The 18,780-nt window shown below is 40.7% G+C and overlaps 1 protein-coding gene across 4 annotated transcripts in view; it reads right to left on the bottom strand.

The window, feature by feature from the left end:
• The window catches only part of PPP2CA (protein phosphatase 2 catalytic subunit alpha), a 65,258-nt gene that overhangs the window by 43,381 nt on the left and 3,097 nt on the right, over positions 1-18,780 (bottom strand). For all 4 annotated transcript variants that reach the window (XM_035105439.2, XM_060271673.1, XM_060271674.1 and 1 more), the window contains exons 3-10: positions 18,196-18,390; positions 16,947-17,125; positions 15,637-15,749; positions 13,679-13,818; positions 8,640-8,728; positions 4,637-4,778; positions 3,117-3,442; positions 2,745-2,838 (exon numbers count right to left, since the gene is read on the bottom strand). In XM_035105439.2, the coding sequence (XP_034961330.1) occupies positions 2,745-2,838; positions 3,117-3,442; positions 4,637-4,778; positions 8,640-8,728; positions 13,679-13,818; positions 15,637-15,749; positions 16,947-17,125; positions 18,196-18,390 (1,278 nt within the window). The remainder of the gene's footprint in view (positions 1-2,744; positions 2,839-3,116; positions 3,443-4,636; positions 4,779-8,639; positions 8,729-13,678; positions 13,819-15,636; positions 15,750-16,946; positions 17,126-18,195; positions 18,391-18,780) is intronic.

Below are 18,780 nucleotides of genomic sequence, written 5' to 3'. Positions count from 1 at the left end.
AAGTAATGGAAAGTGAATTAATCCGTTCCAGGTGGGTCCGCGGTGTTTGTAAACCGAGGCGGTTGTAAACGAGGTATGACTGTATTTCCATGGACAGTTAAATCACCTGTTCAGTTTACAACATCTACCAGAGGAGGAATGACAGCTCTCTTATCTGCTAAAGACTCCTTTGAGCAACAGTAGTAGAGTTATCTGGACTGTATTCTACACCACCTTGTAAACACTGAGACATTATACAACAGACCCAGTACCCAGAATACTGGGACATTTGCTATGGCCCATGAAGCCCAGCAGAGATCTCTGGGGCTAATGCCTTGCATGCCCACCCCTCCAGCATCCATTGCCACTTCCGACCAGGCAGATCAGTGACTGTAGTCACTAGCCTCATCCTTGCACACTTCCAAGCCAGCTTACCGGTCGGTGCTGTAATGAACTAGGAGCTGAGCATCTTTTTGCTCCCTGTTCAATTAGTGCCATAGCTGCTTGTGATCAGGAACTGACATCTGCCTTTGAGAACTTGGAAATTTCAGCTGATGCAGAATTCAGTTACTTACAATTAGACTTACAATTGGGACAAGGAGGTTCAAGTACAGTGGTGCCTCGCTAGACGAATTTAATTCATTCCACGGGTCTTTTCTTATAACGAAAAATTCGTCTAGCGAATCCCATAGGAATGCATTGATTTTTTTGGATTTTTTTTGCCCATAGGAACGCATTAATTGAATTTCAATGCATTCCTATGGCAAACCGCGATTCGCTAGACGAATTTTTCACAAAACGAATTTGTCTAGTGAGGCAACCTCCGCTCGAAAAATCCTTTCGTTAAGCAGAAATTTCGTTAAGCAGGGCATTTGTTAAGCAAGGCACCACTGTATATAATACCCATGCTTGTCTGTCTGCACTGACTTCTAGGTTGCTTGCCCAATTCAAAGTGCTCATTTTAGCTTGTAAAGGTTTATACAGCCCCAGACCAGATTGCATTATAGAGCACCTTTTTCTTTTTAAACCTGCATGGAGTCTCAGGTTGTCCTTGGACATCCTCCTCCAAGTATTCCTTCTAAGGGTTACATGAGAAAACACTTTTTTCTACAGGGAGGTCTAACACATTTTCAGTGCCAGGTTAAGGCTTTTTTTTTGTACACTCAAGCGTTTGAATGTTGATATTTGTCTTCTGCTTCCTCAATAGATGGTTTTTCACTGCTTTCTGTTTTATAATGCTCACTTGTGATAAATTTATGGTGAACTTGTGGGGTAGGAGATGTTTAGCGTGAACAGTTAGCGTTGTATGTTTTTAAGGTGTATTTTTTGCTATGTAAGTCACCTTGAGACCTTCAGGTGTAAGTGGCCATATAAATAAAATAATAATACAGCAAAAGCAGAAGAGAAAAGCAGCACTAAAAAAAGCAAAACAAAAGGAGAGTGAAGGAACAGTTGTGCAAAGCTAGTGCTTAGAACAGGCATCCCCAAACTGCGGCCCTCCAGATGTTTTGACCTACAACTCCCATGATCCGTAGCTAACAGGACCAGTGGTTGGGGAAGATGGGAATTGTAGACCAAAACATCTGGAGGGCCAGAGTTTGGGGATGCCTGGCTTAGAAGAAGGTTCCAAAAACACATGAGCATGAGTGAATTGTTTTAACTGGACAAGGAGATCCTTTGCCCTGAGGGTGATCTTTGGTCAAATGCAGACACGCTTCTCAGAAAATCTTGCTACTTGTGTGCCTCAGCCTAAAGCTTCCTTCTTCCTTCACTTTTCACCTATGCATAGCTCTTGGGATTGGGGGGGGGGGGAGTAAAGGGAGAAAAGTCAATTCACTTGAAGGTTAAGTGGTCCAGAAGCTAGGAAGGTATGAATGTCAGCCTGCACATATAGTGGTTTAGTTGTTGCTATTTTTTGCCTATTCAACAAGTGCCCAATGCTTTTCTAGTAATACCAGCAAGTGTGCAGAGGTGGAAGACTGATTCTGAGTGCAAAAGGGACTCATGGGTGAAATGGAAACTCATTTCTCATACCAAAGCTGGGCCAAGTAGAAAAGCATATAACAGGGGTCCCCAAACTACGGCCCCCGGGCCGGATGCGGCCCAATCGGCCTTCCAATCCGGCCCGCGACGACTCCCGCCGCCCGCTGCCGCCGCCCGCTCTCACGGCGCGCGGCGCAGCGACGATCTAAAAAATCGGCAAAAAATCGCCGAAAATCCTTTGTGCGCATGCGTATGGGCCTCTCCCGACCCGGAAGAGGTCATTTCTGGTGCACTTCCGGGTCGGGGGAGGCCCATACGCATGCGCACAAGCGATTTTTGGCGATTTTTTTCCCGCCCGTGTGCCTGTGCGCATGCGCACGGGCGCGCACTCCCCCGCCCTCCGGCCCGCTGCGCGCGCACTCCCCTGCCCTCCGGCCCACTGCGCGGTCGGCGCGGCGGGCACCAGCCCGCCGCGCAGAAAGTCTGGGGACCCCTGGCATATAAGTAGAGACTTCAGAGAGGTAAGTGTTAATGCAGGGGTCCTGTTTAGCAACTTCATGTCTGAACCCTTGTTGATTAAAAGAAAAAAGAAAAGAAACACTCCCTGCTTTATATACAACCTGGCAGACTCAAGTGGATTTAAAGAAAGAGTCTGCTGTTCTTGCATCAAATTTGGCCCTTGGGCATGTCAATCATTCTCTAGATTGCACCCATTGGCTTAAAAAGATACTTCAAAGACATAACCAGATTAACCAAATTGATCTTTAAAACTGTACACTTACTTGAGATATAGTCCCTTCTTCTTGACGGTTATTTGGACCTATTTGTGACACTTGTGGCCAAGGACTTCGTCTTTTCTTTGCTTTTTCAGGTAATCTGATAAACAAGAAGATAAATGAAGTAACAAATTCATTCTCAACTAAGAACTCATGTCATTAGATTTTTATTTTTTATTAAGCATGTTCCATATTTAATATCTCCCCACCCACCCCATATACTGTGTGGCAGGGATAGCTCCTCAATAAGAAATCACACATACCGGTAGCTTATCTAAATTCAGCAGTTAAACTGTTTCTTTTTTAAAACTTTGAGCAAAATTTGATCTTTTACAAGCATTCCAATTCCCCACCTGCATTCACTTTTGCATTACATACCTTGAATTAGGGCACAGGAAGTGTGAATTGAAATTTGAAGTAAGATTTCCGCAGTTTGGGTTGATGCGTGGCATTGTCATTGTGGGCGTCTGTGGAGAATCCTCCTTTGTCCCACCAGCATCAGTGCCAGCTGCCAGACCAGTGCCATCATTGCCTGTCAGTTTGTTTTCATGAGGAAGGTTTAGAGCATTCTGAGACAGAGCAGCCCACTGCAAAACTGCATCTTCTTGTTCATTCCTTTTCAGCTCTGAGATTTCAGATTTCACCCCTTTCATTTTGATCCCTTTGACCTTCATCTCCTTTGGTTTTTTGTCCTTTTCAATTTCCTAAAACAGGTAATACACACAAACATTAAACCATTCCTTCTATTAACCTACATTCTGATCGGACAGAAAAAGTTGGGAGCTGAGATCCATGGAGTTGAAAGAAAAACAGTAGTGTCCAATTCATTTCAGAGTCTGAATCACTTTGAATTTCTTCTTTGATACATTCAACAGGAAAAAGATGTATGATCCCTACATAATTTCCCAATCCACCAACTATGGATTAATAGCTTTGGTAGGCAAATGGTCAGGCAATCAAAAGTGAACAGCAGTTTCACTTTCTGGGTCAAATCCTGGAAGTGACATGTGGATCATGGACACAGAGAAAAATCCTGAGTGAGCCAACAGTAAAATGCTTATGAAATACTAGAACACAGTCTAAAAATGATCTTGAATTTGATTATTAGTAATTAGTATTAAAAGTAATGCTGCACTATTGTGGAATTTTCTCCATTCCCCACAGTTTCAACAAAATAGAACAGTCATTAATTCTGTGGCCTACTTAAAATTGCAAACCATTCTTCCTTAATTTCTCTCACTGTTCATAGCCCTGAAAATACAAATATTATAAAACAGACCAATAAGTGCTTCTCAGACTTTGCTACCATAACAAGACTCATGTCTTCTTTTTCCCCCTTTGGGACACTATCTTAATTCAAAACATCTCGATCATGAAGGCAACAATCATCACATGACCAATATATAACTCATTCAGCATATGGCCGCTCTGCTAAAAGTCAGGTGTGGCTGACAAACAATGCAACAGAGGCAGATTCAGGGGAGTGTAACCAGTTTGCCCACACTTGGTGCTGAGCTGAGAGGGTGTTGCAAGGGGCACCACAAAAATAATGAACAACAGAAGGCATGAGGGCACCAAATGTTGGTGTTGCACAGGGCACTACTTTGAGAAGCTCAAAGTCCACCACTGCCATGCAACTGGCATGGGCTGAAACTGTTGTGAATAAGCTCTGATGAATCAGTATCACATTGACCTTCCATTTGATAATATGATTGAATTCCCAGAGTAAGCTAAAATTTTCAAGTCAAATCAAATTCTGCTGTGTACATTAGGCAGGTTTATTCTGTTTACACTAGTTTATTTTGTTTACACATGTAAACAAAATACATGTAAAATAATAATAAACATGCTACATGTAAAATAATAATAAACATGCTAAAAAAAGTAATCATTCTTACTTTCACAATAACTGGGCCACTCTGAGACACGTTAATGTGAACTGTTCTTTTTTCATCCATCTCTTTATTATTGTCTCTGAATTTTGAAAGAAAATTCAACTTTGCTTCTTGTAGTAATTTGGATTTCAATTCTGGTAAGAATCTGATAATGGAAAGTGCATTTACATCAACAAGCATATACAAACAATTTCTAGAGGAGTAGCCATGCTAGTCTCCTGTAGCAAGAACAGCAACAAAGAGTCTTATGGCATCTTCACAACAACACATTTATTATGGCATAAGGTTTTTTGGACTACAGTCTACTTCATCAGGTGCCTGAAGTTGTACCCCAGGTAGCAGGTATATGTCTGATTCAAATGGGGAGGGAGTGTAAACAGGTGAGAAGGAAATGAAATACTTAAAAGTACAGATTATATGGTAAGGCGCTGTGGTTAAATCACTGAGCCTAGGGCTTGCTGATCAGAAGGTCGGCGGTTCGAATCCCTGTGACGGGGTGAGCTCCCGTTGCTCAGTCCCTGCTCCTGCCAACCTAGCAGTTCGAAAGCATGTCAAAATGCAAGTAGATAAATAGGAACCGCTACAGCGGGAAGGTAAACGGCGTTTCCGTGTGCTGCTCTGGTTCACCAGAAGCGGCTTTGTCATGCTGGCCACATGACCTGGAAGCTATACGCCGGCTCCCTCGGCCAATAATGCGAGATGAGCGCGCAACCCCAGAGTCGGTCACGACTGGACTTAATGGTCAGGGGTCCCTTTACCTTTACCTTTATATTCTGAGTAGCCATTCACAAAAAAGTAGTTGCTAACACAGGCATCCAGGCATTGGGAAGCCAATTAACACGTGATAAAAATCCGTTATGCTGATTCAGTCTACAACTGATACCACTGAATTGCTTGACGTATCATGATTCAGTTGTTTCATGTTGCAGCCTTCCTTTGAAGTTCCTTTGTTCAATGATGGCTACCTTAAGAACCATCTGAAATATCCCTCCACTGGCTTTTCTATACAGTATTCCCATTTTAGTTATCTGGTTTGCCTATTTACTATCTTCCAAAGAAACCAACCTGTTTATCCTACACAGAATGCCAACCATGCTCGCTATGGTCCACAAAAGCTTATGCCGGTTTGTAATCCATTTGCTAGCCTTTAGGGTCCCAAAAGACTCCATTGCTTTTGCTGCAACGGATTAACACAACTGCCCTTCTGGAATATATTTAGCAGAACTAGAAAACATGCCAACCACAACACATCTGTTCTACATCTTAGTTGTGGCCCTAAAGGCAAATACTTTAAAGACCACTTGCTTATAAGTGCATTGTGTTCCATGTCAAATGTTTATTTCTCATTGCAAACCATATTCCAACTTTCAAGTTCTATTTCAGCCTTCATAAATTATGCACCGGTCTATTTATTGTATTCTAAAGATCAAGCATTCTTTCTTGACATGAAACTTTAACAAAGCCCCTTTGAGGTTTGAGAAAACAGAACAAATTCCTAGAAAGATTTGCAACAAATTTGTTCATTTTTGCCTAGCGCTTGACAAGACGATTAAGTCAACAAAAACAGTATCATAGTGACTGATTGTCCATTTAGCTGAAAATCATAACACAGAATGATCTAAAAATACATTTACTAAAGTCCTATTGATATGAAAGGAATTTATTTCAAAATACGTGTCCTTAGAATTGCAACCTTAAGGTCCAATCCATGAGTCAGATGTATGAATTGGAAACAGCCTTCTACACATAGATTGTCCTTCTGGCTCCACCCCACCCCACCCCACCCTGAAAACAAAACAAATTGCCACCTGGAGCCAAGAATATACAACCACTCAGGATGTATGTGTTCTGCACAACATCCCTACCTCTGAACAGATTCTCACCATGTCAGGCTTTTAAGTGTCAGCCACTTGTTGAGGTGGGTGACAGTAAATCTGTGCATCCTGTTGCCCTTCTCAAAAGGTGATTTACACTACCCCACTTGTGACCAGGGGCGTAGCCAGGATGAAAATCAGGGGGAGAAGGGCGGGGGCAAGGGGCGGGGGAGGGGCCACACCGGGGCAAGGAAAGCTCCCTTCTCCCTTGCCAGCTTTCCCTCCTCCCCCTCCGCGATCGGCAGGGGCGAGGGGGCGCCAGGATCAGCCCGAAATTGGGCTGCTCCGACTCCCTCCGCCCCCTCCGTGATCGGCAGGGGCGAGAGGGAGCCAGGATCAGCCTGAAATCGGGCTGCTCCGACTCCCTCCTCCCCCTCAGCGATCGGCAGGGGCGAGGGGGAGCCAGGATCAGCCCGAAATCGGGCTGCTCCGACTCCCTTCTTCCCCTCCACGATCGGCAAGGGCGAGGGGGCGCCAGGATCAGCCCGAAATCGGGCTGCTCCGACTCCCCCTCCGCAATCGGCAGGGGCGAGGGGGAGCCAGGATCAGCCCGAAATCGGGCTGCTCCGACTCCCTCCTCCCCCTCCGCGATCGGCAGGGGCGAGGGGGAGCCAGGATCAGCCCGAAATCGGACTGCTCCGACACCCTTCCCCCCCTCCGCGATCGGCAGGGGCGAGGGGGAGCCAGGATCAGCCCGAAATCGGGCTGCTCCGATCCCCTCCTTCCCCTCTGCAATCGCTGGGGCAGGTGGAGGGAAAGCCCCAGAGCCACGCAAAGCGGTTGCCTGGCTTTCCCTCTGCCCGCCCCACAGCCAGCCAGGGAGAAGGGAGACGGCACCGGGCGGGCAGCGGGGCAGGCTGACCAGCGGCCCTGCTTCTAGGTAGGGCAATTGCCCCCTCCTGCCCCCCCTGCCTACGCCCATGCTTGTGACCATTTATCTTTTAATGATGGAGATTCTAATGAGCTTTGATTGTTCAGAGACACAGCTGCAGTATATAGTGGGGGCTTTTTTTGTAGCAGTAGTTAATTTTCAGAAACTTAAGTTTAATTTACACAGCATCCGATGTGCAAAAACACAGCCCCCCCCCCCCAAGCTGCTGCTGTGCCTAAATATTGCTCCTGGCACCCAGCTGACTGAAGAGCTTAGGAAGCAAGTTTCTCCCATGTATGCTGATGTGTATGAGAGTTGGCTTTCTTCTCCTACTTTGTTACATCACAATCCTACCCATGTCTAGGCAGAAATCCCAATGAATTCAACGGATTCCCAGGTAAATGGGATTAAGATTGCAGCCGTGGTTCCTAAATGGAAGTAGGAGTCACTCTTTGAATGAAGGGCCTCCAATTCTGAGGCTGTGATTTTCAGGTGAGTTTGAGCCCTGATACCTCTCTCAATTAAGCATAGCCTGGAAAAAGGATGGTAGGGACAGACCAGAGCAAGACTTCTCCTTGGTGCGTTCACACATCAATCTCATCCTCCTTCCAAGCTGGCTCCTAGAAGATTGGATCAGATCAGCTCCTATGTTTTGCAAAATTATTTGCACTCCTGGACATTGTCACAGTGTTGTTAAGAGTTTTTTTATGTATACAGTGGTACCTCATGTTATGTACTTAATCCTTTCCGAAGGTCCGCTCGCAACATGAGGCAAGCTTTCTCTAATGGCGCCTCCCGCTGCTGCCGTGCCATCAGAGTGCGACTTCTGCAACTAGGGGCATCTACTTCCGGGTTAGCAGAGTGCGTAATCCGCAGCATTTGTAAGGGGGGTGGTACGTAACATGAGGTACCACTGTATTCACAAATTTTCCTGGTTAATGCAGGAACCATCAGTCACATCTCAAGCATTGGCCAACATGGTGTTAAGACATCTGAACAGTTACAATCACACAGTAGTTACATTTGAAACAGTAGTATTTTGCATTTTAAACCTAGTAAGAAAATCGGTGTTCCCAAAAATTAAGAATTTGAGCATAGGGAATATACAGTATCTCACCAACAGAAGCATTACTATAGGTGGAGATGTTTTGATTCTTCCCTCACTCCTAACAAATTATTAGCATGTATTTGTCATGAAGAATGTCAATCATCTTGAAAGGCTATCAAAGAAAAATCCAAAGCCTGAGGTCATGTCACTTACTTTTCAACAAACCCATCTCTGGTAAAATAGTCATGCTGTAACAAATCAGCAGATGATATCCTATCTGCAGGATCCATTTGTAAGCAAGCCTAAAAAATAATAGAACAATTATTTTAGAAGGCAGCATTTCTAAAAGCTTATATAATATTATCCAGGGGAGAAATGTATATATTAAAATATGTACTATATAACATTTATTATTTGTTTGTTTATTATTTATTTATTAATAAGTGAAATAAACAAAAAATGAAAGCATATTGATATTGTTATTTAACAATTTTAAGGAGTATTAGCATATTTTCTGCATGCAGTCATTTTGCCATTTTATTACTGTAACAAATAAATCTATCTTAAATACTGTGAAAATTGAGCTGAAATTCCAGTTGAGAAATTTTGTTTCATGGCACTTAAAATAAAAGATAAATATATTTTTTCTGATCTTTGAAATCTCCCCTCTTCCAATAATGTGGTACTTCAGGTACCCAGACCCCTTTTATAGCAAAAGAACTATATAACTGCTGATCATTTACTATATTACATGAGATCCAACCATTCTGCCTACAGGAAACATAACTTGAATTTTCCCAACACAACATGTTATTTTTGGGGAAATGCAATGTTTTCCCCAGCTAGCAGAACCACTGAGTTTTGGAATGCTGTCTGAACTTTATTTGGAAGGGCTGTGAGCATTTATTGGATAGTGCCCGTGAAGGCAATATAACAGAATAATAACCATGTAAAGAATGTGGCTTACATGAAAGTTAAAACAAAAGGCCAAAGAATTAGTTATTATGACAACTGCAGCAAAAGGAAGCATGTTGGCCTTTATATCAAATTAATAGTTGATGCAATGCAGGAAGATTTCATCAGGATCGCAGAGTATACGGAAGCGAGATACTTCCCTAGGACCCAATGCACAATATGTTCTTTCTAGAAAAATGCAATAGTACTTTCACTGGGATTTTGAGTGCTATTTTTGTGTATAAATTTGTTGTGTGATTTATTTTATGATGTATCATGCTATGGTATCCATATGTATGAAAGGTGAGCTACCAAAACGTCTCCCTCACAATGCTATTGTGCAGGGGAACGGGAGCTCCGATTGGTGCCAATTAGAGCTTTTTCAGGACTAATAGCTGTATGGAATAGTTAATTTTTATCGCTATCATAGCTAGGGATGGAAGGATTAAACCTCCCATCCTTACGTGCTGACGTCCCAATGAAAAAATCCCCAATACCATTAAAAAAAACCTGACAAACTTCCCTAGTGATTTATTTCTCATAATATGTCAAGAAAAAGTGTGGAGAGTTCTCTTAAGGCTTCTCCCTCTTTTCCTTGAGTCTTCTACTGTATATGAGTCACTGTACACCTGACATCACCCAGCACTGACAAATGGATGGGAGTGACACAGCCATTCCAAATTCCAGAGCAAAACTGCTCTCCCATTTATGAAGGATGGAGTGGCTATCATGCCATTGCCTTTGTATAGGCAAAACTGTACCACCACGATTAAAATGAAATAGAGCAGGCATCCCCAAACTTCGGCCCTCCAGATGTTTTGGACTACAATTCCCATCTTCCCCGACCACTGGTCCTGTTAGCTAAGGATCATGGGAGTTGTAGGCCAAAACATCTGGAGGGCCGCAGTTTGGGGATGCCTGAAATAGAGGTATGCTTTGAACTGAATAAGACTCATGCTTTAAAAAAAAAAAAAACTAGCAGAAGCTTCTCATCTTCTTCCAAGACAGAATAATACTTCATGCACACAAAAGCTACTTTGAGCTTTTTAAAAGAAGAGAGAATACAATTAAGGGAAAATGGAAAATCAATCTGGTTCCAAGACCCTAGAAATTAAAACGAAAAAAAAGTGCCAGCTCTCTGTTTACAAAGGCGTTGCTCTGAATGAATTAATATCTAAAAGTATGCAGCTCTCAGAGCAGCTAATTCATATTTATACCTGCTGGGTATTTATTCTTTGCTAAGCTGTTTGCTTGCAAGTGGTGAGGGCAGATCCCCAATGAAAAGTAATGATTAGGAGGGTTCCCTCTCCCGGTGGACAAATTACCTGCAAGGAAGGGGGTCTATGGTCAGTGCTCAACAGGGGGGTAGCCTGGTGGGAAAGGGATCTGCAGTTTTGAGTTGGGGGAGAAGGATGAGCACTCTGTAGTTAGCTAGACTGGAAGGAAGCAGCCTGGGAGACAGCAAGTTTGCATAATGTTGTTTTGGGGATGTGAGGCAAGAACACCAGGCTTCCTGCCTATCATTGAGAGTGACATACCTCTTCCATGTGCTCAGCTTGCACCTTTGTAAATACAACAGCTATTACAAGGACAGTGCAAGTTTCCAGGGCAATCTTCCAAAGAAAATTAAACTGTCCTTGGAACTTCTGATTCCTCAAAGAAGTGAGGAACATGCAAGCCTATTTTTCTGGAGCAATGCTGCCCATCAGCCAGCTGCTCCATATTTATCAAGGAGCAAAGGTTGCCTAACATTATATAATTGGCCCACATAGCACACTGTTCAGGCAGGGGGTAGCTGTTTTGGGATGATGTTATGGTAAATCAAAGTTTTATTCTTTAATCTTTATTGTGCTTTTGAGCAGAAATATAACTTAATGGACTCAGTCCAATACTTTTGTAAGTTTAACACAAAGGCATCCAATGAACAAAATAACTATCACTTTCTTAGCACAAAATACTTTGTTTGTATCGCCAGCATTGTTTAATATGCAACAGAACTGTGTAACAAACAAACTGAAGATGCCATAGCATCTCCATGTTTGGCCAGGGCCATTATTGGTTCATGAATACTATCATTCTGTGACTTACAGAACCTTGACTTCATTAACCTTTCACAGAATAAATAAGAGCCTTCATTTCCTAGAAACCAATCCTATCAGTACTAAAGAAGTTACTGCTGGTAAGGGCACTTTATTATGGCAGGTCTTGTTATGTTTGTGAATCGAATACTTTAGACTTTTGTTCATGCATGAATAATAGCAGTGCAATGCACATTATTGCAAGTGTGCCTGGCATTGCTGTTATCATGAATGATTTGTTACATTTGTAATGGCACCTTCTTCAACATTTACATAATTCTCTATTAAAAATGACTTCAAGCTAAGATCTGACAAACAAACACTGCCTAGAAGCATGTTTGCAGAAACACATCAGAGAAAAAGAATAGGAAAATGCATTTTGCAATTAAAATATTACAAGGAACCCTAATGGAACATCTTTCAAGATGACACCAGAAAATACAGGATGACTGATTTATTTACACTGATGTTGTTTTCATTTTGATTGAATTGGGCTTGACTATTATAGTATGCTTCAAAATTTCAACTAGATCTTCCAGTACAATTTACCACAGCTGAGCCATTGCAAACCCTATTTTGGAGCCAGGATCATAGCTGCCAAGTTATCCCTTTTTTAAAGGGATTTTCCCTTATGCTGAATAGGCTTCCTCGCGAGAAAAGGGAAAACTTGGCAGCTATGGCCAGGATACCGTATGGCCCAGTAACCATGCAACAAAAGCCAGAGTTGCTATGATTGCTCTGAGCAATGTTTCAGGTGACAAGGACCAGGCTCGGATAGGACAACTGATGCAACATTTCAGGCCAGTCACAGCAGCCTTGGCAGTTGTTTCATAGCCACTGCCAGACAAAATAACCCTGGGGTCTAGAAGGCTCATCAAGTACAGTGCAGTACTGTACTGTTGTGTATCAACCCAATTGATGTTTGTTCTAATTCAGCAATAAACAGTGGGTTTTCCCGGGGTCAGTGGTGGTGGTGGCGGCGGCGGGGAAACCATGCTCTCATACCCGTGCCTACAAATCACAGACTGTGCCTAGAAATTGTGCCACTAACAGAAGTGTAGGCAAGCCCTTAGTTACTGAAGTTACATTTGTAAGCATACTCATAGCTCCAATTGATTCCATTGTAGCGTTGCCTACATTAGCAATGTAGATACATGTAATAAGCCATTTAAAATTCAACAGAATCCTTCAGAGGATTAATCTGCTGAATGAAGTTCTTAGGTCTCCTATTTCAACCATAAAAACTCTCATAAAGATTCCATCTCCCTGAATTTAGATTCTAATGGACAGATTCTACTTGAAAATAATGTATTTAGGATAACACCCAGAGAATAACATGCGTCATGGAATTAGTTGTTGTCATAAGGAAAAGCAGCTTATACTTTAGGAAATTTAACATTCTCTTTGATAAAGACCTTATCAAAAAGTTGCCTTAAAATTTTGTTCTTAAACTTCTGCCAAATAATTTAAAATGGATTTGAAGGTGTGTTTTTTTAAAAAAAAAACTGCACCAGTTACCATATTTTCAAGTGTATGACTAGGGTTTTTTTACCCAAGAATTAGGTTTAAAATTGGGACTTGTCTTAAATATGAGTAGTGCTGAGGGGTGCTTTCTTAATTTGTAGTCCCCAAAAATAGGGGGCATCTTATACATGGGGCCATCTTATACATGGTATTCATTTCCTAATATAAGAGAATGAATGGTAGGTTCAGTCATTAAAAAGCAGAGCATCACACACACTGCCCATACCAAATGAACTCAAAGGCACAAAATAGTTGTTCAGTGTGGTAAAACAATCGTTTAAAATGAAACAGATTTTTGTCTGTGAAATACAGTAAATAAGTGTGGCTTTCTTAACCTTCTGGCAATGGAGCTTTTAGGACAAACTTTTCTTTAACAGCAGCAGGAGAGAAATTAGAAAAATTAAACCTCATGGTCCTACTAAGAGATTCTGAAATGTATAAAAGCGATAATTAAGGAGGCCTGGACAGAGATTTCAAGTAATCCACACAGCCTACTTATCCTCTGTAGTGGGGGAATCAGTGAGAAAGTAGGGGTGTGGGGCTGGGGAGTCGGTATACCATAGTGCATGTCTGTGGGTCAATCCTAAATACACAAAGTAACAGAAACACCGATATGCCAATTAAAGAACACAAACTATACCAGGCTACAAATAATGATCATCAGTAAGCTTGATACTCAGACCTCTTCTGACATACATGAACCATATCTGCAAGCAGTGCACTGAGCTTGGGATACTTTTTCCTGGCACTTTTAGGGTGCTGAACTTCAGGAAGGACCATCCCTGAAAAAACTGGACTCCTTATAAAAATATTCTGAAGGTGAGGTGTCAAGTTACCTGAAAGAAAGAAAGAAAGAAAGAAACCCAATAAGCATTAATGTGTCTGATGAAAGGTACATTTTGTTGACAAAAATCAATTTAAATTCAGGTGCACTCCTGGCACTTTGAAAAACAGAGCATGCTTCTTACGACTGAAATTGACAAAACGTTCACACACATTTAATTATGCTAACAGTGCGATCCTATACAGAAGTAAGGTCCACAGAGTTCAGTAGGACTTACTTCAAGGTAAATGTATCTAGGATTGTAACCTAAAATAATATTGAAGATCTTAATGTAATTGTACTTAAGACTCATTCAACACAACACTTGTGTAGAAAAGCCCGGCCCTCTTGTCCCTCCACTTTGCTCAAGTGAGGCAAGCACATACTCCAACCAGTTCCTACAAACCCAGAATAGGTTAGCAACTATGCATGCAGACCTAATCTTGTCAAATTATTTCATGTTTATTAGGAAAATGGAAAGCAAAGGAGAACACAAAGGGAAAAAGCAGATTTAGCTCAAATCTACATACAAACTTCAATCCTTCTGCATTCCCAAACATCAAAAACAAGATATTTGCTCCAAAAGGGAAAAAGTAGTTGGAATACTAAGGGCACACTTCTGTAATGCCAGCTGAAAGTATAAGATTTAGTAGGCGCTCTGCTGTATCAATGGAACACAGGATACACCAGCTACATGGAACACCTCAAGGCTGTTCTGTCACAACAATGAACTGGTGGGGTGGCTAAAATGGAGCGCAGTCATGTGTAGGACAAGGCAGCAGGAGGGAGAACCACACTTATAATGTATCATATGCCTCTGATCTATGGAGACTCCTGCGTCAACAGTATAACTTTACACCAGCCTCTAGACCTCACATAATAATTTCACTCGAAATTATTCCAATAGAAAGGGGACAATATGTTAAAAGCCACTCCCTGTATCCATGGCCATCCCACCTACACTGCCACTAGAGAACTCAGGATATGTTATAACTCAACACTTAAACATAACACTAGTATATAAACTATATTATTATTTATTTAAGATGTAATGTATGTAGCACTTAACTGCATGGGTCTCTAAGCAATGTACAAGTAAGATCCACTGAAATAAGTAATTCAGACAAACATGTTTAAAAGTGCATGGTCTAAGTGTTCCAATTTAATAAAACTTTAATAAAATATTGTTTTTGTTTCTTACTATGTTATATATTTTAGTGTTTTTATATTCTAAACTACCCTGTGATCCTTGGATTATGGAGGTATAGACAAGTAAAGTAAAGTAAAGTAAAGTAAAGTAAAGTAAAGTAAAGTAAATCTACTTATGAAGAAATGGAGGGATAATCTGCTCAAGAGGACCAAACTAGAAAAGACTGCTGAAAATCTCCTGCATCTCCTCAGCTATTTTCTTTTCTCAAAATGCAAAAGCAATTTGGCTGGTGAAGAGGAGGGCAAAATTTATCACAGCTACACCACTGGGAGTGAGAGGGGAGTTAACATTTTCTCCTACGCCAGTTTCCTGATCCAAAAGTTCCCTCCCTCACCCAAAGCTGCTCTTTGCATCAAATGAGAACACAGAACTCTACTGAACTGTAGAGAAGGTTATGTTGAGCATATTCCTTCTAGAATGCTGCCTTTAGCTTTTGGTGACAAATGATTTCTTTTTTAAGGTGAATAATATATTTCCTCCACTTCCCTTAATTAACAAATGGTGATTTAAAGCCCAAATCTTGTGTAGAGATGTACAATGGCTGATTATTGTGGTTAGAGTAGCATTGAACAATATTTTACTACAATGATTTCTGCAGAGATCATCTGCAGCAGTACCTACCTACTTTGGTCACAATTTTATGAAGTAGGTCTAGGTCAGAGCTGCTGGGTAGATAGGGGTTGCCAGTGGCCATCTCGATGATCATACAACCTAAAGCCCAGATGTCCACAGGTCTAAGATCAGGAAATGAACAAAGTGCTCAACAATACAGAGACTGGAGCTATAATAAAGTCAGCTAAATCTTTTAAATAAGAAATTTAAAGAAAAAATTGAAACGTTTATAAGATTATAAGAGTACCAAAAAATGAAACTACAAACATGGACAATTAGCAAAAGCCAAGGGCATAACAGTCAAATTTTATTGTCCATGGAAGTCTGCTGACTTCCAGTAAGTGCTTTGAGGCCTGCAGCATGGCAGCACCCCAACCCTTAATGCACTGTGTTGGCATGCATCACAGTGATTTCAATGGGATAAATCTTATATAAGGCTGATATCAGAATCTCTTCCAGACTTCACTCAATTTACCTATCCACCACAGGGGACTTTCACAGTTGGTCAATGTGTGATATTGTAAGACATCTGCCAATGCCTACACCACAAAAATAGACTATTGCTGACACCCAGAGCCCCCCGACTCTGTTCTTTCTCATTCTCCTTCCTGCTACAGCTACCTGCCTCTCCAGGCTTAATAGCAGTGACAAGAGGAAGGAGAAGGAGAAGCAGCCTCTATTCAACCTGCCCTCTCCTTCTGGATAGTGGTAGACTGGCTATTTGGAGGGTGGGGCAAGTAAATGGTCTGTGGTGACAGTGGCAAAGAGGGCATTTTGCCCTTGTGCTCTCCAAAATCTGGGACTGACACTGCAGTTGGCACTGGGGAAATTGTTAGCCTAATTGTATCATGCCTATTATGTGCAACTATGTTCCACTGAAATCAATGAGACTTGTAAACATAAAATAAGACTAGGGTGAAATCCCAATGTAACACAACTACTTCAACTTCAAAATATAGCAAATAGCAGAAACCTTTACTAGTAGACATGTTTTATTTAAAGGTAAATGTTTTTTAATGTCACTGAAGCCAATGGTGTATGTACAGTTGTGTAGGCTTATGAACAATGTTATGTGAATTATTAAGATTGGATATTTTATCAATCTCACCCTTCATCAAAAGAGGAGTTGCTGTTTAAATGTGTGTAAGGGTGCCATCTCATGTCCCTCTGCTATGCCCCATAGCATCCAAGTTTATATAAATTTGTTTTTTCAGTGCTTTCATGTGAATATCCTTTAACAGTTACCTTCTTGAATATCTAAATATAAGATAAAGTGCTATCCAATGCAGGCTCATTAACAGGATTTTAAAAATACATACTTCCCATATGTAGTATCTTTTAATACCAACTCTGGAGCTCTGTACCACCGTGTGGCCACATAATCAGTATAAATGTCACCAGGGGCTGCTAATGTCCGAGCAAATCCAAAATCACAAAGTTTAGTAATTCCAGTCTGTGAAACTAAAATATTCTCAGGTTTGATATCACGATGAATGACCTGGCAAAATAAGAATAAAGCTTAAGAACGAAATCAATTGAACAAAAAAAGTTTAAGAATCAGTTGAGGAACAAAGAAGTTTATTTTGAAGGAGGAAAATTAATTGATTACCCAAAGTTATGAAATAAACAGACAAGTTTTGCCCATCAAACTTGAGATATGGAGAGAAGCTATAAGAAGAAATGGAACTCAGAGAATAGTAAGAAAATAATTATTCTGGTGTTATAAAAAATCTGGATTTGAGGAAAAGTGTGTCTAGAACAAAACAAAACTAAAGACTATGGTCATATCTACATTTAAAATCAAGCTTTTCTCATGTCCCTTTGCCCCCAAATTCTTGGAACAGACATTTGGTGAGGGTACTGAGAATTCTCTATGAGAAATCCCTGCCTCCCTCACAAAACTGTAATTCCAAAGATTTATTGGTGAGAAAAATGAAATTGTTTTGACAGCTCAAGCCTATACATATATACTCAGAAGTAGGTCCCACTGAATTAAACTGGGCCTACTTAAAAGGCAAGTATAGAGCTATACCCAACACTTCTATCAGATAGGTATGTGCTATACTATTATCACAGGATTTTTCTGATGCAGTGTTAGTTTCTGAAGTTTGCAATGCAGTTGGATAAGGGCATTTGCACTGAACAGAACTCATAAGTGTGCTACCCTGTGACAGCACATGCTGTAAATCAGTGCCATAGCAGTTGCCAAAGTATGGACATTATTTGATTTCTAATTTTGCAGCCTCCTATACCTTAATGATCTTTCTTCTTTAAAAATCGTGCAATAGTTTTGTATTTTCACAATTGCATTAGTTTTTAGAAAAGCCTTGTTTCACCATGTATTCTCAGTAATGAAGAATATCAAACTTTATCTATTGTATCTACGGTATTTTGCAATTATACAGAGCATAATGGGAGTAAGGCAGTAAGAAGAATATGAACGGATTGGTCCATAAACAAAACATATAATGTAGCATTTCATTCATGACCATATACATCAGGCAAATAAGAGGATTTTTTTTCTCCTGCACTTCAACCTTTGATTTTTCTCCATGTTAGGGTACTTACATTGTTGCTGTGAAGATAGTCAATTGCTCGAAGAATCTGGTAGAGATACCTTTTAAGTCTTCTATTATCTAGTCCATGAGAGTAATGCTGTAGCTCATCTAAAATTGTATGGTCAATAAATTCAAAGACTAAGTTGATTTTCTTTTTCTGTTTAATGACGTCAATCAGATTGACCAAATTTTCATGACGAAATTGCTGTTGACAAAAGAGGAAACAAACTTCTGTTCTTCTTCCCTTTGTAAGAGTTTTGCAATTCATCTACTTTCTCGCAATTAATTTAAGAGTACACAATTTGAAGTGATTTAACAAACATATTCCCAGTACTTGTATTGGGAAAATAGAATATTTATAAACTTGGTTTTATCATTTATGGAGAGATTAAGAAAAATAGCTTTAACTATAGCTATAAAATAATTCTATAAATAATTAACATATAGTTTACTTTATTTAAGGTCTATTAAACATTCTACCACTGTGTTTTTATTCCTTTATGTGAGGCATAATTATTTTAACTGGTAGTAACACAAAATAATTTCACAATGTGTCTTACTATTAACAAAAAAAAAAGGAATAGCACTAATGTTT

Source organism: Zootoca vivipara, chromosome 2, assembly GCF_963506605.1.
Source record: "Zootoca vivipara chromosome 2, rZooViv1.1, whole genome shotgun sequence".
NCBI lineage: Eukaryota > Metazoa > Chordata > Lepidosauria > Squamata > Lacertidae > Zootoca > Zootoca vivipara.
Note: the sequence above shows the minus strand (reverse complement) of the source record. Positions and strands in the feature narration are given on the sequence as shown.